General features: G+C 37.6%; 1 protein-coding gene across 2 annotated transcripts; it reads right to left on the minus strand.

The window, feature by feature from the left end:
* Window positions 1–5,737: 5,737 nt before the first annotated feature.
* LOC113349393 (F-box/LRR-repeat protein At3g59200-like) lies at window positions 5,738–8,372 on the minus strand. 2 transcript variants are annotated; one of them, XM_026593369.1, is made up of 3 exons: window positions 8,202–8,372; window positions 6,949–7,984; window positions 5,738–6,870 (listed from the first exon to the last, which is right to left on the minus strand). In XM_026593369.1, the coding sequence occupies exons 2-3, from the start codon at window positions 7,969–7,971 to the stop codon at window positions 6,748–6,750; spliced, it is 1,146 nt and encodes a 381-aa protein (XP_026449154.1). In that variant the 5' UTR covers window positions 7,972–7,984; window positions 8,202–8,372; the 3' UTR covers window positions 5,738–6,747. The 2 variants fall into 2 exon arrangements, with proteins under 2 accessions (XP_026449154.1, XP_026449153.1); XM_026593368.1 differs by having other exon boundaries at window positions 5,738–7,984.
* Between the last annotated feature and the right edge of the window lie 13,842 nt (window positions 8,373–22,214).

The raw sequence follows: 22,214 nt of genomic DNA on the forward strand, positions 1-22,214 counted from the left end.
CTGTCTCTAATAACGTACCAGTTCAGAAATTACCAGATGATTCTAAAAGCTTGGATTCACCTGAGAGAACTGTCACATCTGAGTCAATATCCAAAAATTCTCTTGATGTAAAAACTGTTGATTGGGAAACTCTCCTAGAAGAACAGTTGGATGAACTTTCTGATGAAGGTGATTCAGATATTGATAGAAATGTTGATGAGGAAGTCTCAGAGTATGTTAAGTTTTTGGATTCATGGAAAATGAAGAAGATTACAACTTCTCATGTCTCACCTCTTCTGATTCCTCTCTGTCGAGAAAACAAGAAATTGAGAAGATGTTACGCAGGTGTTTATTTTGCGAATCGTTCTTGCGAATCGATCCTCAAGGATTCTGAGGAAAACCTACGTATGAAGTCACTTGAATGTGATAATCTTTATCAAAAGTACTTTTTTTGGAAGAGAAATTTGCAGAGTCTGAAGCAAGGTTTAACTCCCAGCAAACAAGTTTTGACGACAGAGAAAGCGCTCGAGGGTACTGCATTGTTCGAATAAAGCCTGCTTCCAACAACTTTTCGACTTCTTTAGTAACTCCATCTTTTTTGCTTTGCGCCATATTCCTGATTTTCTGACGAACTGGATGGAACTTATCATCGATATTTAGCCTGTGGCAGGCTACATTCGGATCTATCCCAGGCATCTCAGCAAAACTCCATGCGAAAAAGTCGGCGTTTTCCCTTAGAAATGTAATCAAACCATCACGTTCATGTGCAAGGAGATCTGCCCCTACGAACGTTGTTTTGTGCTCCTCATCTCCAATCTGGACCTCGATCAGTTTCTCAACTGTTGGGGGTTCAGCTGCGTCTTCTCCCATACATGATTCTGGAGGGAGAGGATTCTGTAATTGTTATTTCTGCTCGACTCGCATGATTTGGTTCCCGCTAACTTCTTGTACTCATTCATGGCACTCTCGTGACACTTGTGGGCGGCCATCTGGTCGCTTCTAACTTGCACGATTCCTTCAGGGGTAATAAACTTCAGACATTGATGATATAAGGATGTGACTCCACCGATATCATGCAGCCAGTCTCTTCCTAGAATCGCATTGTAGGGAGCTCGACAATGAAGAAACAAGAAATTGCCTAAAACGGACTTGTCAGCCACTGTTATAAGTATCTTTACTTTTCCAATCGCCTTTGTAACTTCGCCGCTGAAACCGATAATTGGATTTTCATCCTCTTCGATCAAGTCATGTAGGAGATTCATAGAGGAATAGGCTCCTGAAAACATCACGCTCACTGAGCTTCCTGTATCCACTAGAATCCGGTGTACACGAAACATGTCAATCCAAGCAGTTATAACGATAACATCATCGTGGGGAGCATATATACCTATCATATCTTCTTCATATAACTCGATCTTTGTGCATCCAAACTCCCGAGTTTCTGCTCCATTTCCACTGACAAAATCGATATGATTTGTCAAGTACCATTCTTTTAATTGCCTAAGCTTTCTCCTGGTCTCATCTTCTGATGCCCGTCTGGTCATTGAATGGATCCTGGCATGACTGACATTAATCACATGTGCATTAATCACATGTGTTGCGCCAAATTGTCCTGAACCTTTCCCAAAATCCCTTTTCACGTACTCTTGTAGCGTTCCAGCGTCTATCATTCGCTGGACTTCGATCTGTAAGGAGCGACAATTCTCAGTCTTGTGACCATGATCTTTTTGATAATTGCAGTATTTGCTCTTATCACGTTTATCACGTGTCTCCGTTGGTAAAGGTCGAGGGGGGCTCAAGTCCTTGCTTATTTTCTCATACAGCTCTGTAAGGCGTATGTTCAATGGTGCAGCTTCATATCATGATATTTCTGATATCCAGTTTCCATTCGTTCACCTTGATTTTTCTATCGAACTTCGCCTCGATCATTATTCTGTCCGCTCGAACAGTTCTTCGACTTGTATTTCTTCCCATCATTTGGATGATTGGATGATCTGTTAACATCTCTCGTCTCTCGAGATTTGGAGTCATCCTCTACCCGAGCGTATTTTTCTACTCGATCATACAACTCTTCCAAAGTATTTGCTGGTCTCTTGACCAAAGAACCGTACATACCCCTTTGATCATACTGGTATGCCTGTTTGTAAGCCACGATGACAACTTGATCGTTGGCACCATCCACATCGTCCACCTCTTGCTTGAAGCGTCGAGTAAACTGTCTGATGCTTTCCTCCTTCTGAATTGCCAGAAGGAACAATGTGTGGCATCCCTTCCGATCACGTCTGTTGTATTTGTAGTGAGCACATAATTCGTCAACCAGCTTATGGTAAGTCCCGATCGAATGCGCCGGTGGCTGACTGAACCACGTTACTGCTCCACCAGTCAGTGACTGTGGAAACATCTTGCACATCAACTCATCGATGTACTGCCACAGAGTCATGGCAGTTTCATAGTGTAAAACATGCTGATTTGGATCATCTGTTTTCTCATCGAATTCTGGTAGCTTGGGAACTTGAAAATTCATTGGCGGCCGGAATTCTCTGATGTTCAATTTGAAAGGAGCTCATGTGGTTCGATGCAACATGTCTATCTTTTCCTCTCTGGAGCGCTTTTTCGACATTACTTTCTCGATCATCTTGCAAAGGCGAGAATCTGTAATTGCGCTTACGTCGCCATCAAAGGTACTGTCTTCCTGCTCATAATCTCGGTCCTCTGGAATATGAGCTTTAGATCTTATTCTTTTCCTTTGGGGTCCAGTGGGATCTCTTCTAGCTCTGCCTTGCTCCGAACGAGCAGAGTAATCGGGCGAAAATTCTCTCTCATCGTGCCGATCTCGAACCTCATCTTCATTATCCTGAGATGTTTTGAATGGGTGGTAGTTCCGGTCGCACTCTGCTGAGTTACAGCTAGCCGGGTCCCTGCTCGCCGTGGTCGTACACGCCTTCATTTAGGTAGATCTCCAGTGAAAAACAGATTTTTCTCTGGTCGATCAAGATCGATCACTTCTCTGTTTTGGTCTGCAGCTTGTGGGATAATTCGACTTCCAAGGCGCTGCCATAGAGACCGACCTCTTTGGTTGTTGAGATTACCAGTCCTAGGTCGAGACTGGTTCTCACGTTCTAATCTCAGGAGATCGTTCTCTTTCTCCACCTCGTTCAGCCGATTGCGCAACAGTTCTTCCTCTGTACTAGGAGTCACGGTTCGTCCATCTCGCAGGTCATGTCGATCTCGATCTCGTCCACGATCTAGGGCTCTGTCATGAGCACGATCTCGACGCTTCCTGTTTGGAGTGGGTATTGCTGGTGCTGATTGAACTTCAATCTCGTGCTTTTCAGTTTCGCGTCTCCTGCACTGCTGGGAATTGCTAACAGAATCGACCCTTCGCGCAGTTTGTTTGATTACTGCCATAACTCGATTTGGGAAAAACATGATCTCTTTTCTCAAAACTCTTATTCGGAGCCAATGTTTTTATGGTAAAATATTCTTCTACCTCGAACACAAATTTAATTATGATTTGTTGAAGATCGATCTGCTGCTTTTTTCTCCAATTGAACAGTGTTGGGGGGGGAGGGTACCTGCAAAAAACCCTCTGATTCTTAAGTTAGCTAGAGTTTTTCACAGGAGTATTAGTGGGGAAGATTGCATACCTTTTGGGGTTGTGAACCCCTGTATTTATATGGTGCGAATTCCCGTTTTTCTCTAATTTCGAGGTAGGTCTGAATTGTAATAACTGACCTTGCATGCCTCTTGACATAAATTTTCATTACTTGGCCCGCATGCCTACTGTAATAACTGGCCCTGCATGCCTCCTGTGATAAATGGCCCTGCATACCTCCAATAATAACTGACCCTGTATGTCTCCTGGAATGTTCCAGAAACTTCCTCTAGGGTTTTGGAATTAAGCCACCATTGAGAGTAATTGGCCAAGCCCAAGCAAATAGGTGAAATAGTCTAAGCCCACGCAGTGGGGTGGAGAAATCCGCAGGCCAAATGAGGATGGGCTGAAATATCAGTGTGTTAATGACTCAACTCGGCTAGACTCACCGAGCCGGCTCGGTTCAACCAGGTGGGTGTAAATATCCTGCAGTTCAATTGAGTCGGGTGTAAACATCCAAGGACTACAAAAATAAGTTACACCGAGAAGCATAGCGTAATACTCGCTGCTGCCAGACGGAATAAGGTACGACCGCCAGCAATGGCCGCTGGGTAGGCCGCCGGCAGGGGTCGCCGGACTGGTAGCAATCGTCGCCGGAGGAGAAGACTGTGGCCGGAGGAGATGACCAATGGATGACATCAGGCTTGGGTCACTATGCTGGCGTTATCAATGACGTCGGGATGATGACGTCGTGCTGACCCCCTGACGGTGCATATGACGTCGTCACCTATGGACGATGTGATTGGTTGTTGGTCTAACGGCGTCATAACAGCTTAGTGTGCTGATGATACGCTGACGTCACTGCCCAGCTGACTGCTGACTGTGCTTATCCTGCTGATATGGCTATGATGACGTGGCATCCCCTAATGGGGAAGTTCTGCTGACGTGGCGACACCAGGTTGGAACTGTCATTTGACGTGGCAGAAGTTGGTTGGAAGTGTCTGTTGACGTGGCAGGCTATGATTGGTCCACACTGCTGACGTGGCCCTTTCATGCCTTGTCTTGGATAATTGCCTTTGGGCTTTTATGTATAGAGTTTGTGAGGCCTAGTTAGCCATACTTGGCTAACTAGATGAGTGTATTAGGCCCATTGAACCGTTCATATTTAGCTAAAGAGAGGAGCTTTCTAGGCCTAAGTAAGCCCATTTTTGGTGTAAAAATGATAGGGTACAAACAAGAATGATAGACGAATATGAATGTCGGCACATTTGCCCAACTAGTACGTATGTAGGCGTCTGTATAAGTCAAACATGATTTGGGACATCGAGAATAAAATCATGCAACAGAGACATACGAGTGGAAAGTAAAAGAAAAGAAAGTTAGAAGCGATAAATGAAAGGTTAGGAAACGAATAGATAGGGAGAAAGAAGTTGAACAAGTTTGACATTGTATTAGCATTTGCGCACTACATTTTGTTCAAGCATCCACTCAATAACCTTTGCTCTGGAAGACCCAAAAAGCTAGCAAGTAGGCTACCAAGTGATTTTGCATATATGCAAAAGGAATGTAGCATCATTAAGTCAACCTTCTTCTTTTTCAACAAATTTGTTAAGCTCAAGTTTTCTCTCCAATACATTGCTATAAATACAGGCTTGCTTACTTAGTCAAGCTCAGAGACATAGCACTCATTTACATCACTCATCCGTTATAACCACTATACTACTGCTTGTATTAGCACGCATTTGTGATGTAGTATAGTTGAACTTAAGAAGAGAGGTCTTACATTGGAAATACGAGTATATCAATTTGTCTAGTAGCCAAGGATGACTTGCCCATCTATCTCTACTAATTTTACAACCAACCAAGTGTTGGATTTTGGATAGGCAGTCAGCTTGGCTAACTTGACCTACTCTTATATCTCATGCTAGACTCTTACTTTTCTTGTATAAGTAATGGCCTAAATGATCAACTGTTCCATGTGCTAAACCGTCGCTGTCAAATATTGATGCAATCTCCGAGGTTTATTACGTTGCAAAGCGTCACAGTTGAAATTAAAGAAACCAACCTTTGGCCCCTTGCAGGGCTTGCACTACCTTTGAAGAATCTAAAGAAGAACTAGTCAGAGGGATCCCATCTTTGATAGTTAAACCCACCTTTTTTTTGTAATAGTTCTTTCTTTCGTTTTTATTAGCCGGTCTAATTCAAAACCGTACAATCTTTTTTTGGTTTCTTATTCTGAGATTAAAGCATTCAGCAACCAAATTAAGGATCCATGAACAGGTCTTAGGATTTTTGACAAATAATTTTTTTTTTTGGAGACAGGACAAGAATTGTGCCTTGCGGATTAAAGCTCTGGAGACAGGATCCTGACTACAGATTCTTATACGATAAAATCACTGAATTCTACAAAAGCTTGATTTATGATTTACAATTCATGGAATCTGGCGTTCTACAAAAGCTTGATTTCTGATTTACAATTCATGGAATCTGGCGAGCTCGATAAGATTAGTTTCGCTTCGAAATGGTGTCCATCACCGCGCTCTTCTTTTGAACACTCTATTCTATTTACTGAAAGCGTCGCCAGAAAAATATATCTGCATAGTTCGTATACAGAATACAAAGGAGTTGAAGAAGCTCACTATGCAAAGAGAATAGGCTATCGTCTAAGGAAAGAATTCCTTGTCCCGCTCAGAAAAGCTTTGTATTTTCCAGAAGTTTACATTGGTTCGAACACATTGGATTCTCTGCCTTACGACAGAGTATCACATGTCAGACATGAAAAAGTATAAAAAGTTCTTCATGAAACACGATGAAGAACGACTCAAGAAATATCTAGAGAGCGTCAAGAGAGGTGATGCAAAAATTGCAGCTGGAGAACTGCTTCCTTGTGAGATTGATGAGGGAACAGGTTGTGTTGTTGCAGAACTTCAATGTCAAAGAATGGTTAATGATCAAATGGACAAAAGGAGAATTCAAAGACTGTCTTGCAATTTGTGATGTATCCGGGAGTATGGTAGGACCTCCACTGCAAGCATGTCTAGCTCTTGGTTTGTTGATCTCAGAAATCAGTGAAGATCCATGGAAAGGCAAGCTAATAACATTTAATCATCATCCTCGACTTCAAGAAATCAAGGGCGATGATCTTTGCTCTAAGAGAATGTTCGTCCGAAGCATTAAGTGGAATATGCCAACAGATTTTCAAAAAGTATTGACACAATACTACAAGTAGCCGTTGATGGAAACTTGAAAGATGACCAGAAAAGAGCTAGATACACATAAAAAACAATAGTGTACGACTGTACGCTACCCATATTAGGTTGGAAAAATGAAACTGGATAGAAATTGTAACAGATATAGCTAGGAAGAAACCATACCTGAAGAAATCCAGGTGATGAAATTGTTAGCTCTTTTACATTATGAAATCCTCTGATGAATTCCGCCATACGCTTAGGATACAATCTCTTTTTCTCTTCTTCAGAAATCTCTAAATGGCTTTTTTCAAGAGATTCGTATCCGGATTCTTTGAGAATTTCAATATCAGCAGTGACTAGAGAAGGAACATTTTCTAGACAATACTCTTGTAACATGTAATCTTTGCAGATGAATGATTCCAGATTCGGAGTCGATAGTTTGATAATCTTTGCGATGTTATAATGGGAACAAACAAGGATATCAATATTACTATTAATTTCTAAATGCTTCAGTCCATGAGACTCAATTTTCACATTCATATCATAGCCATTTTCGATCCAAATATCTCTCAAGATCAGAGATTCAAGAATTGGACAGCCTGAGATAAGTTTATTAATCGAATCTCCATCCTTGACAAAAAACGAGCTAAGCGACATAAGTTTTAGCCTAGGTAAATCCATTGATTCGGGAAGAATAACTTGTGATTCAGCATTATGAGTCAAATCTAATACCAATTTCGTTAAGGATTGAGAATTAAACAGAAAATGTGGAAATCTGATTTCATGATCACAGCGGCAGTCATCAGCTTCAATGCAAATAGATAGGTCTTGAACATTGCATACTAACCCGGTAAGTAACCACCTATCTAGATGCTTTCTTATTATCTTGTTCGTCTGGATGTTGCAATTCCCCCAATGAAGATGATACTTATGTATATCATCGAAGTTTCTCCGCATAAGTACGTTTGTCACAAACTTTTTAAACCTCTTCAACTGTTTAACTCCAGGTTTGCCAAATGCATCTCCTCTGAAGACTAAATTTGACACAGAAGGCCATACATACCTCCACCTTTTCGAAAAAACACATGTTTGAACTACACATCTCATGTCAAGGAAAGAGAGAATGTGATGAATTAGGGCTTCTGGTAAGTTACTAATTCTATCAATACCATTATCAATAATCGATGAGTTTCTCGATTCTTCCATGGTGTTGTGCAACCTAAAACCAGAAACATAAATCCTATGGTGAACTAGGGTTTAAGAAATTTCAATCAAGACCAAAACTACTAAACCTGGCAAATTTGTGCAGACTGAAGTGAAACATATGAACTGAATCAAGTAAAAAAAAAAGACTAATGTTGAGATTAATTTCATCACGAAGCCATAATTTCAAAACAATTTCATACAGAACCAAAATTAATCCAGATAGAGATTACCTGATAATGATGATTTTTTTAACAGCGTTTGAGGTGAATTCTTCTACTATGGCTGGAGATGAGGAACGTAGATATTCAAAAATTTCACTGATTTGAAATCGATGCTTCGCTAGGGTTTTATTTTGGTTAAACCCCCCATTTCATTCTGGAAAAGAACAGAAGAGTTTCTTTGAAACGAGTCCGACTGACTACTTCAACGATTTTCTTACACTTTTAAACATTTTGTATTTACACTTTGCTTACACTTGTTGTTGGGTACCTTTATGTTCTTTTTTGCATTTTTACCGTCCTCCGGTCACAATAAAATTCAAAATCGACGATTATTAGGAAGTATCTCAGATTCTTCAGTCGAGCATAACCATACACACAGCTTTGATTTCAAGCTCAATGTAACGTGTGTCCGATTCATGTCTGGGAAGAAGGGAGTATTTGGTTAGTAGAAAAAAATGATCTGCGACTTCCAAAAGTTATATGCGGGTAGAGGTGTAAATTGGCATGTGCCAGCTAAAATTTGAGTATAACCCAGCCCAGTATGTGACTTAGCACGGCACAACACGTTAGTTTCGAATCGTTTTTTGGGCACTACTCAAAAATGGAGGGGGACTACTCTTCATTTTTTGGGTGGACATTTGAAGTAATTTTGAGTCACCCCTTATCTAAATTTTTTTAATACCAAACTTGCCCTTGCTAATTAACAATACACCAAATTCAGGATATAGCAACCCAGATTAGCAACAGCTCTAGGGCTGTTGCTAATTCGCAACAAAAGAAATCAGTTGCCAAATTTTAGCAACAGCTTTTTTCGGATGCGAAACTCGCAACTGCCCCTGTTCTGTTGCGATTAGCAACTGCGAAGATCATAAGCATGCGATTCACATCCTTCCAAATAACACTTTGGAACTCTTTTTTCGCCCATATTTTTGATATCCTTTAGTGTGTTGATATATTTACACTCCCTTGACCCCTTTGACGATTTCTCCTACTTGTTTCCATCGAAGATATAAGGTTCTCTTCTACCACTTTCTTCTTCCTTTCTCTCAGAGAGAAAAACTCGAAGGGAAAAAAATCTCCGACCCAAAAAATCATGCTATCTCTTTCTTCTTCCTTTCTTTTTCTGATTATTCTGCCGATGATTAACTTAAGACCTATAATATTAAATTTGTGAAGATCAGCAACCTTGTTCTTTAAATTAGTTTCTTTATGATTCAAGTTTCATATTTTTGTATATATTTTTTAACTTCGATTATCTTAATGGTTTTATTTTATGTCAGTGGTATTTAATTTAGGGTATTTTAATTTTTTCCCCTGCAATTTAGGGTTATGATTTAGGTATTTTTAGTTTTCTAGGTATTTAGGGGTTTCTGTTGTATTATTCAAACTCTGTTGTTAAGTTTAATTTCGCGTTTGATATCTAGGGTTAGGTTTAATTTGGTGTTGATATGCAAGTGCTATTTATGGCTTTTAAAATTGTGATTCACTGTCAAAGATGATTATTTTTAATTGTTATGTTTTAGGAAAAGATGTAGTTTTCTTGGAAGTTCTTGGGGATGAGTTCTTTCAATTTTCCCAAAGGTCTCCCTCAAAAGCTGAGAACATGAAAATAAGGAGTAACTGAAATTCAAAACACACCAAGCAGCTCAAACTCCACACAACAATGAAGTTTGCACTGCGGCGGAGTCACAGAGTCCTATATAAGGAGACGAGCAGTAGTCTCTAATGTACTGCGCTCCATCTTTTGGGATGATCAACATGTTATTCTGAGGAGAATAACCAGTTGCGGATGAGCTTAAGTGTATGTGCAAGCCGTGAACTCAGTATAACTCAACGATCAACTTATGGAGCAAGAGAAAGTCTTGTGCTGCAAACCTCACAGCTTTACGAAGTTACAGAACAGTTCGAAGTTCATATCTTTGTTAGTACTAAGCACATCCAGTAGCCACTGTTCGAGGCTTGCAGAATGAACAACTTACGGATTCCAATGACACAGACCACATTCACAAGGGCTGAAGCAGGCACAGTTGCAGTGCTGACCAAGTATGGCATGCATTGCACAAGGCACAAGTCAACATCTGTACAGGTAAAAATTGCTTGGGTTGGTTCAACCATCATATGAGCCATGGATAGAACAACAATAACGCAGAAAAACTTTAATCATTTTCTTTTATGAGAATTTACTAAAGTAGAAGTTCGTGTTTATATTGTTTACTAGTTGATTTTGCTGTGCTTATTGGAGAAGAGCTATGAGTTTATATAGTAGTCACAACGGCGAACATGGAATATCTTTTTGAACCAATTTAAGGTAGCTTTTTTTGATGAGTTACACTCTTTTGGCTTCTAATAGCTTAAATTGTCATTTAGTTTCTTGATATGAAATATATCATAGAGTTTGTTATTCTTGTTACGTCTCTCCATCAGGGAGATACAGATCGAGCTTTTTTACTACAGACATTTGCAGAAATCTGTTTTTTCCTTTACATTTATATCAAAGGTTTGTTTTAGCATCAGAGATTGAATGTTTATTTGTTAACCATGGACCAGAGTAAAAAACTGGAGCAGAACGGTATTTTTGTTAGGCATTATTCCCACATCATATATAACTTTTGAGTGTGCAAAAATATTGGATCGGAATTTGAAAAAGAGCTTCTTTGTTGTGTCGTGTTGTCCATCAGTCGGTAGATTATGTTGTGGGTTATTAATCTTAAGCCAGGTCAGGGTATATCGTGACTTCTTTACTTGCATCCATATTTTAATGCTTGATAAAAATATGGGTTATTATCTCTAGTCCAGTCGCGTAAACATAGACAGATTAAATGTTGCTTTCTTGCCTTTTTATTCATAATTATCAGGATATGAAGAACATTGTTATGTCTTAATTCTTCAGTGTATATATTAGTTTAGAGTTTGGTGATTCAAATTTTTTGATTTTTCAATCGTGTAATGCTGAGATTTTTTAACTTACTCTTGCGATGTTCATTGGGTCTTCCCGAAATACTTTTACTTATTATTGCAAGCATTATTAGACAGGTTTCATACAAGCGTTTTTGCAACTTCGCTGCTCAACTCATTTACCACTCAAGCCTAGCTCTTACAAACTTCGATGATGTTGATTGCTGATTATTCAGAATCTCTGAAAGGTTGGTCTGATGTTTTTTGGTTTTTGTTGCGTATAATCTTTTGTCCTTCAATTTACCATTACTCATCTTGCATGCAATTCGTATGAAGTATTTTCACCCAGATAGCAATCTTTTAAAATTTGCTTTGCAGGCTCTGGACATGCTTCGTGTGGACTCTTATGTGGATGCTCATGCACTGGTATCATTCGTCTAAGATTTGCGGCTACAACATTTCAGGTGTCAAATAATAGAAATTTTGTTTCTGATCCAGTATGCAAGGCCTCTAACAACGGCTAAGTTTTTCATGGTAATATTAGCCATCTCCAAATAGTACACTTGCCATGGTTTCAGTTAATTCCCAGACTCGTTTTGAGTTCATCAATTACTGCACTTTCACCTCCCGATTTTGCTTATTTACCTTCGGACTAGACAAGGTGCAACACTTTCAACTCTCTGTTTGCTTCTTTATTCTGTCATGTGGAGCATCTTCAGGAGTCATCTTAGGTGAATCATTATACAATTGCACAGTATAGGGTAGTTATTTCCGGTGACTAGAATACGGTGAGAAGTACATAATGTAGATGATAGGTTTCTTATATTATGCAGTTTAAGTATGATGTACCTGAAATTTGTAGGCCTAACATTTCTTCGAGAAATGGAAGCGTCGACTTTGACTTGAGATGGATAAATGTGAGACTAAGATGACTATGGAGAAATTATTTGAAACTTGTATGATGCATATTCTTCTTCATACACTAGGAAGATAACGCATACACATCTTTTTTTATCACTGCATATACTTAAATTAGTTTATAATCTTGTTTATCTTTTGCTTATACTATGAAGCTTCTTCTCTTTTTTGTTCCTTTCATGCTTATTCTATCGGCGCTGACATGTATTCGTAAAATATTAGACATATTCACTCTCGAAAAATTTAGTGTTTATCAAGGTAGGTAGATAATTGGATTTGTTTCATTGTTTACCAAAATGGATATATTTGATTTTACTTGAAATCTTTACATTGTTAGTTAAAGAAGACACCGAAAATATGTGAGGCGCAAAAGTTGTCGAAGGGACTTCACTAGTAAAGCCCTATGATAATTTGGTTTGGTTCAAGCTGTGGTTCTTCATCTTCTTATCCTATTCCAGATAATGTAGGTTGTAACTGCAGTGATTATATTGCTAACACTTAAGTTTTTCTAAGGGTTTATACTCACTTTCCTCACAAGTTTCAGTTGGATGACTTTTGCGGAATTGTTAACACAAAATTATATGTTTAACTGAAAATTATAACAACGTCTTGCATGATTTATGTCCATTTCTGAATGAAGCTGTTCTGTTTGCTTTTATAGTTACTGATTCTTATTATGTGTCGTATTGTGAAACCTAAATTGGGCTTCTTGTAATAAATTTCAGAGTTTGAAGAATATCGACGAGATGATCAGTTCAGTTCTGCAAACAGACTAGCTCAACTATTGAGCTTAGCCCTGAAGCTGCTTATGGTGAATCCAAAGCCACTATTGTGCCACCTCCTAGTGATATGACGGGGTCATTTTTATCATGGGATAGAGAAAACTCATTAAAAATCCCAACACTTACTCGAGTCCCATTGGTCTCACCTGGTCTCTAGTATCTTTCAGGTGTAAGCATATCATTAGCAGTAGAGTATATACCCTGAATTCTGAAGTATTCTTACTTTCTTTATTTGTTATCTCTAACTATATGTATGATGTATCTGTGACAGGTTCTTCATCATCTTGGTCGTATTTACAAGACGAGAATTCAACATCCTCGTGTGATCATCTTCTCAAAGCCATAATAATTTGCTGCATTCTGATTACTCACTGTAAGAGATTGTAACATTTTGTTTCTATATGCAATCCTTAAAAGCTAAAACAAACAAAGTTGCACCAGCACAATGTAAGAAACAAGAACATATTTACATGTGCAATCTTTTCAGTTGTACAATTTGACATCTGATTTTCTTAATGAAACCTTTAACATGTCTTTGATGTCATGAGTTCCCTGCTCTTTATTGTATCCCTTTCTTTGTAGAATGTCTTTGAGGTAACCTGTGGGAATGTCTGTGTGAATATAAAGTATGAGAACTATAAGATTGAAAAATTGTTGGATATAAAATGAATGAGGGTTTTGCAGGGAACTGGGGTATTGGGGGGAAATCAGTTTTGACTAGGTCAACGAAGACTTGACCTTTTATTTGTTGTTGCAAAAAAATAGCAACGGAAAATTTGTGTTACTAAATCTGAACCAGAACAACTATCCTGTTCTACTAAAATATATCCCGGAATGACTCTCAAATTAGCAACAGAGTAGCAACAGTTAGCCTCTGTTTCTATTTTAATTTCGCAACAGCTTATTTCCGTTGCTACCGTCATTGCTGACCGAAGTTAGCAACAGAGCCAGAGCTGTTGCGAAAAACTGCGACAGGGTATTTAGCAACGGTGAAAATCTGTTGCAAGCCCGGTCAGCAACAGATTCAAGCTGTTTCTAAATGTTAAATTTGGTGTAGTGTAAATTAGTGTATGTAATGATTAGTTAGTGTTAGTGTAATGATTAATTAGTGATTAGTGATTAGTGTGTAATTAATAGGATAGTTTTGTTAGAATCAGAATTATTGAGAGAGAAGAAGAAGAAGAAGAAAAAAAAAAGATGAAGAAAAAGAGGGAAGAACCAAAAAAATCTTATTTTGAGTTTGGTAAATACGATATAAGTGATTCTTGTAATGATATCTCCTCCTTAGAATCAGAACCTCCTTCATCTCCTAGTGTATTTGTCAATACTTCAAAGGATCCGGATATGAGTTATTTGTTAGATGATGAAAGCTTTTTACCCCACACTCAAGCTAACGACCCAAATGATGGATTTTGTCAGCCACAACCAGAAGATGAAGTTATAGGTACTCATGTATGCCTCAAATTTAGTTAATGTAGCTTAAATTGTGCAAAAAATTCGGCGAAACTGAAAAACTTTGGGTCAAATTTCGGCTAGGTCATAGTAGTTCGGTTACCTATTGTAGATGGGGCAAAACGATTTGCTGGTTTTCACGGAATTGAGGAGACGACCGTACGGATGAGACTCCTTGAACCGAGCGAAATTTTCAACCTCACACAGATGCACTGCAAGAAGGGAGTGCTTTGAATTCGAGAGATCAATCTGTAGTACTCCGGCCTAAACCAAGACAATGGTCGTTCCAGAGTAAATTCGGTCACAACAGAGAATGGGTTGATCTGTAGGAGGGAAGCTGAGAAATGTGTGGAATCAATGGTAATCAAAGATTTTGGGTGTGTTGTGAATTCTGAATAAGATAAGTTCTGAATGATTGAAGTTGCTCAGTTGAGAGTAATTGCTCAATTGATGAGGTGTTGATCTCGTGTTGTCTGTGAGACGTAAGATTCTTGTATATTCAATCATGATTTCAGAGACTTATTTATATTGCTGGAATTGTAGACACCATGAACCCATGAAGTGTGACAGTTGATGGAATCAAAGAGTGCGGAAATGGAAATCGTGTTTGAAACCAGTTGCTCATCGTGCAGAGACTTGGTTGATTTTCCATCCACTACTTTGTTAACTCCTTCAACTGATTGCACGACTTTCTCACATTCCATCGTGTGTATGAATACACGTACCGTAGACCGCCAGACCAAAGCCCTAGTTAATATCCCCCCATGTGACACGATTGACATCTCGTGGTTAATTAGTCAATTGTTGACTTCATGACTTTATGGGATGATGAGTCCATGTATTTGCTGAGTTGAACATGATTTTGCAAAATGTTCTGAAACTCATGAATTGAACGTGTATTTTGAGACAGAGGTATAATTCTCACGTTAATAGTTGAGGCGAGCAAGTATTGCTCATTCGATGAATTGCTGAATATTAATAGTTGAACCAATATTCCTTGATTTGAGCAAATATTGCTTATCTGAGCAAGTGTTGCTCGTCTGATGAATTATTGGTAGCGTGACCAAAATAAAATATTAATTAGAATACTGGTAGTTGAACCGAGCATAATTAATAAGAATACTGATCATGAGATCATCGTAAAGTTATTAGTTTTCGAATATGGAATTATGATCCATGGACTCAGAAACCCTAATTTTATCAATTGATGACCAATTGATGGTTTATTTCAAAACCAACCATGGAATGAAGGAGGGATCGGCTACATGGGATCATGGATCGACCATGTAGCGCCCATATGCTCATGTGAGCAAATACCAAGGTCTCTTGAAGAGTTGGTGATTTGTTGATGAAAGAATGATTAAATGCTGGTTTAATCATTTATTCGAGAAATGCTCGTCTGAGCCTTAGGTGATAAAACCTAACTAATTCTGAAGAGGTGAGGGACCGATCAAGGGGTCATGAAACCGGCCCTGGGTCATTATGGGATCGACTGACAATCACTCCATGAAATTCCAAATTTTTTTTGAAGAGTTTTGGACCTAATACGTGCAATTGCGCAAATTAGGTCAAATTGTGAAAATACGTGGGACCGGCTTCTTACAAGCCAAAGAGCCATCCTTGGTCGGTCAAGGTAACGCCAACGCGTCCGTGTCTCAGTCCTGAGAATTTTGATATTTTCTGGCGTGCGTTTGAGAAACCATTCGAGAAAATATGACAAAATCAGGGTTTTGCTGAAACTGAGGAAACTTCATGAGATGAAGTAAAATAATTATAAAATGAAGGAATGTTGAAGCGTGGGACCGATGAGGCCAAGGCATGGTCGGACGCCCAGTGACCACGGTCCTGTGGTGCTTTTCCTAATTTTATATTATTTTTCATGAATTTATGAAAATATCATGAAATAAAGGAATTTGTTGAAATTAAGGAGTTTCCTTGAAGTGAAAGAGTTTCTATGGGATCAAGGAAGCAAATAATATTAAAAAATAATAAAATAAGGGCGTGTGGGACCGGCTGAGGCATGGCCGGCCGGCTGGGGCTCGATCCCGTGCATTTTCCCTAATTTTATGCATTTTTATGTATTTTTTCTATGATTTGAAGGAATTTTCATAATTTGAGAGAAATACCAGGAAATCAAGGAATTTCATGGGATCAAGGAAACCTTAAAATAATAATAATAATATAAAGGGGAAATTAGGCTCAGGCCCAACCCATGGATAACCCATAATATGAGACCCTTAATTAAAAAAGTTTAAATCTAGGCCCCGAGTTTTTAAAAGACCTTGATACCCTTATGCATATTGTCAACCCATAATTAAATAAAATTTAAATCTATGCCCAAAATTATTAAATCTAGGCCCGAAATTATTAAAATACAGTGCGAAAGTGTAACCAGAAGTTACACATGCATATGGCATGTGTAACCAGAAGTTACACATCCTTATGATATGTGTAATGCAAAGTTACACTTGTATATATATGCAAAAAAATAGACATCAAAAAAAAAACACAAAAAAAAATACAGTTATTACTTTAATATTCATTTACAATAATTTCTTAGCATGTGTAACTTTTTACGCATCTTTTTAGTGTAATTGAGAGTTACATATGTGTCTATCTAGTGTAACTGAGAGTTACACATGCATCTGACCTGTGTATTCAGCGTCAACTCCAGTTCCAACGAGACCATTACCACGTTTAAGCAATTAGCTTTTATGAAGTTATCTAAAACCTAAAATATAACAACAAGCAATCAGTATTTATACGATTAAAATGAACAGTACATAAAACAATGTATATTTCAGTTTCACAAGCATCTGACTAGTGTAGCTAGCGGTTACACATGCATCTGAATTGTGTAACTGAGAGTTACACATGCATATAACATGTGTAACTGAGAGTTACACATTAATCTGGCTAGTGTAGCTAGCAGTTACACATGCATATGACTAGTGTAACTAGGAGTTACACATGCATATTGGTATGTGTACCCAAAATCAGTATGTGTAAGTAAAAGTTACACATCTAATTAGCATGTGTAACTTGCAGATACACATGCATCTGAATTATGTAACTAGGAGTTACACATGCATCAGACTTAGATATGTCAACATAAAATCAGCAAATCCATCTCTAAATGAATAACACTAGCAAAAACGAGAGGTGACTATCAAGCAATTACCAGTCATAAAATAATACAGTTAACCTTGCAAGTGAATGAGAAGATATTAATTAAGATATCATTGCTTCAGCAGAAAGACGTTGTTACTGTATTAACAGAAAGACGTTTTACAACGCTAGTCTAGATGTACCTAAGCCATTTTCATATTATCGATGACGACGGACATTTTAAGCAACAGAAAGTAAAGCTTCAGACAGTAATTATACTGGCAGAATAATATAAACACCTGAGAACCTTGTGCTAGCACATTAATATCGCAAAAAATGATCACACAACTGATTCAGCAGGGTATAGATATGAACCCAGGAAAACAAAATGCATGTGTAATCAGTAGTTACACATGCATATGTCATATGTAAACAATAGTTACACATGCATATTAACATAAGTTACACATACAATCATCATGTGTAACTAGAAGTTACACATCTAATTAGCATGTGTAACTATAAGTATAACCTGCATCTAATTAGTCTAATCTGCATCCACTACTACTCCCTTCTACTAGGACTTGATGTTCTTTCCTCAATTTCATAAATATAACCACTATACCAGATAGAAGTTTCATAATTAGGTTACATATGCATATCCCATAAAATTAGCATGTGTAACTATAAGTTACACATCTAATTTGCATGTGTAACTAGTAGATACACATTCATTTGGCTTGTGTACCTAAAAGTTACATATTTAATTAGCATGTGTAATCCATATTCTTCCAATGCTAGTTAAACGTGAAAACTGTCATGCATATGGCTTGTGTGATGTGCAATTAAACATATGTATGAGTTAAGTGAAACCATTCCAGACCTATATCCATATACTACCTTTCAAGAAAAATAAGTAGCTAGTCGTAAGTAATCAAGAAGGCTTACTTGATAACGATGTTCACTTTATCTGTCTGGATGTTGTACATCTTATTGAAAGCATCCTTGTTTCTTCTTGTTGTTGTCTTCAATCTTCTTCATTGCGGACTCGGTGGTGAGTGGGTATTTCAGGATCTGGTAATGGTCAAGCTTGTTCCTTGGTAGTGCACTAATACATGGGTACTTGGGATTCCTTGCCTTTTGCAATGTCTTTGGCCTGTGAAATATGACTGATGTGCAGATGTTCTTAGCCTTCTTCTTAATGGTTGATGCTCCAGCTTTGACAGCCTTGGAAGCTTTGTTAGCCAGCACCTTGGGGTCAGCCTTCTTAGTAACTACATGACAAGCAAATGATATCAGTACCATAGCAGCTAGAACACTTCTCATACAAATGAACAAAACAGGACATCCAAAAATCAAAAACCAATGGACACAGAATAGTCAAATCTATCTCATAACTGAATAAACTAGAGCAAGTATACAAAACTTAATAGTTCACCCTTACAGAGTTACAGACTCTACAAAAAGAAGGTAAAATTAAAAATGTTACAGTTAGATAGAAGTTTCATATTAGGTTACATATGCATATCCATCAAATTAACATGTGTAACTATAAGTCACACATCTAATTTGCATGTGTAACTAGTAGATACACATTCATTTAGCTTGTGTACCTAGAAGTTACACATTTGATTAGATGTGTAACTACTAGTTACACATATATAGTCTGCCAATGCTAGTTAAATGTGCAAACTGTCATGCATATGGCTTGTCTAATGTGCAGTTAAACAGATGTAATGTGCAGACCTATATCCATATACTACCTTTTGATATACATTCATTCAACGGAAAGCATTGACCCCTTTGATATACATTACAAATCCATATACTACCTTTACAAGGATGCATAAGTCAACAGTAAAAACCAATCATTGACAGGGATGCTACCGTAGTAAATTTATCAGAACAAGTTAACCTTGATCACAAAAAAACATAAACATTTAAAAAAGAAGAGAACCTTGTGAAATCAGCTAATTACCTGTCACCACTAGCACCAGTAGTAGAAACTTAAAATAGTTCATCCTTTATCTTCTCATCATCTCCTTCAATTCATCAATTCTGAAAAACACCACCACTGACTTCAAAATCCTCCTTCAAACCTGCTCCAATACCACCACCTCTACCACCACATCCTCCTCATACTCCTCCAATTCTGCATCTCCACCATCAACACCACCATAGATTCGTTAACCAAACTCAACATAGTCAAGATAAGCAACATAAAAACACCAACAAGAGTCCACAACTAGCTCCATTAGAATTATGAGAGATCAGTTTTTATTAAATGGAGAATTTAACTAGTATTATCAACAAATCGGCAGAAACAAACAACAAACCTAAACATACCTAGATTCAAAACCTGTTGATTCAATAAAAATAATGTTCTTCTCCGATCTGAATAAAGTCAACGAAACAAAAATCAGAACCTTATCAAACTAAGAAAGTAGAACTACTAAATCAGGAAAACCTATTGAATTAAATAGAAAACCTTACCTGAAGTAGCTTCGAAACAACAAATTAGAGTCAATTTTATTTTCGGATCACATAACTAGGAATTTTAATTGAATTAAACAGGATTAAAGGGAGAAACTTATCTTTCTCACTTTTTGTTGTTGAATCTTCAGATCTAATAGTTGATGACGAATTCCATTGTCTCTGCATCTCGATTTCGACTTATTCACAAACAAATGATGATCTAAACATCATCAGTAGATACATACAGATACAGAAGTAGAGATTGATGTCATTTTTTCCTCTTCGTCGTACATCGGCATCCATAGATGACATAGATCGAAAACCACTAAATTCTTTTAGCAGAAGATAGAGTAGAACAAAAATCTCTATACATAATTGATTCTTTCTAAATCACAGATCGATTTGCTTGCAAATTGTTGATGTGAAATCAAATCAGAAGATTAGATCTTGTACAACCGAATAGATAAAACCCTAGAAAATGAATCTATGAGAGCATCTCTGGTTTTAGACGAAGAGAGAAAATGAAATAGAAAATGAAAATATCTTCTGATATTCCTCTTGTATAAATACTAAAGGGTAGTCTTGGTATTATTAAAATTCAGAATAATTAATTATGGGCCAAATCTGAAGAAAATTTGATTTTTTGGGCCTAGTAATATCATTTTCTTAAAGTATGGAGTTGACAATGGATGATCCATTTAGTGGGGCTTCTATATGTTTGAACCCATATAGTAGGGGGGTTCTAGTATTTTTCACTAAAATAAAAGGACGTGTGGGACCGGTTAGGGCATGGCCGGCCGGCTTGGGCACGGTCCCACGGGTTTCCCTAATTTTATATTATATTTTTCATGGATGTATGAAAATACCATGAGATTAAGGAGTTTTCATGAGATTAGGAAAATAATAATAAAATAATGAGGAACCATGAGGTGTGGGGCCGGACGGGATCAAGGCATGGCCGGTTGGCCAATAATCACGGCCCCACAATGTTTTTTCCAATTTTATTTTATTTGCTTGGTGCGAAGGAAACACCATGAAACTGAGGAGTTTCCTCAAAACGAAGGATATTTGTTCAAATGAAAGGATTTTCATAAGATCAAGGAAAATAACAAAAAATATGATATAAAACTGCCGTGGGATTGGCCACGACACGGACGGCCGGCCGGTGACCCCAATCTCTCAGCACCTTGGTAAATATTTAACTATTTATTACTTTCCTTCCAATTTTGCATAGGTTCATCGTTTCGTCGTATTTTGAAATACTCGTTCATGCGGTGATTGTTAATGCATCATCGTTGAGTACACTTACACCATTTGAGTCGGGGCTTACTCAGAGGTAGCTATGACGCCCGTGCGTTGAATATTAATTATTAACCCATGGAATGAGGAGAAAATTTCCACGCCGGTCGCAGGAGCACCGACCGCCGCCGCCACCGTCCGACCAGTTTCCGGCCGGCGCCGACCAGGTAAACTTTTTTTTTCCTGATGTTATGAGTTTCATGAATTGATCATGTTTGAGTTATATACACATGTGCATGTATGTGAGTAGGATTTTTGTCCAAAAACCCTTGTTTTTTGAAAACGTATGTTCGTTTGATCGTTAGTTTTGAAAACTAATAATAATCCCTGATTTAGGAGAGATTATTTTTTATGTATAGACCTAGGTCCAGCGATAAAACTTAGTTTATGAACTTTCATGTGAACCAAGGTTTTATTGTAAAAGGAGTGAATTTTCACAAAATATCGAAATAAACCCTCGTTTTAAAGAATGACGATAGTACGAAGGAAAAAGTTTTTTTTTATATGTGGACTTGTGTCCAGTGATAAAATTTTGTTTACGAGCTTTCATTTAAATAAAAAATTTATCCTATAATGTGTGAGCTTTCACAAAATTGAAATAAACCTTCGTTTTAAAGATGGATGACGATACGAAGGAAAAGAGATTTTTTTTATATAAGATTATTGTATGTCCATGAAAAATATATTTGCATACAAAACCGTGACATGCTTTCACGAAAAAAAAAAGATTTTTTTTTTTGCATGAGTTATCACTCACAAAAGTAAAAACGTGAGTTATTGTTCATATATTTTCAAAACCCAGGTTTGATTTTGAGTAGTGTTCAAAGTAAAAAATTAATTATGACAAAATAATGTTTTAGTTTTCATAATTCCATGGTAAATCTTCACGCAGTGGAAATGTTTATGATTTTATGAAAAATCTGAGTTTCGTTCGTCTTTTGTAGTTTCGAAGGAACGAACGATTTTGAGGTGTTAACTCTTGTATTACTATCACTACTGTTAGTGGAATCGTAAAAGGTAAGAGTTAAGAATTACCATTTTTACAGATGGATTTACTTGCACGTTGATAATTTTATGCTCCTGGTTTCAGAAA

Source organism: Papaver somniferum, chromosome 2, assembly GCF_003573695.1.
Source record: "Papaver somniferum cultivar HN1 chromosome 2, ASM357369v1, whole genome shotgun sequence".
Lineage (NCBI taxonomy): Eukaryota > Viridiplantae > Streptophyta > Magnoliopsida > Ranunculales > Papaveraceae > Papaver > Papaver somniferum.

Excerpts from the sequence above, each read along its gene's own strand:
- LOC113349393 (XM_026593368.1), bottom strand. The coding sequence starts at position 7,971 with ATGGAAGAATCGAGAAACTCATCGATTATTGATAATGGTATTGATAGA.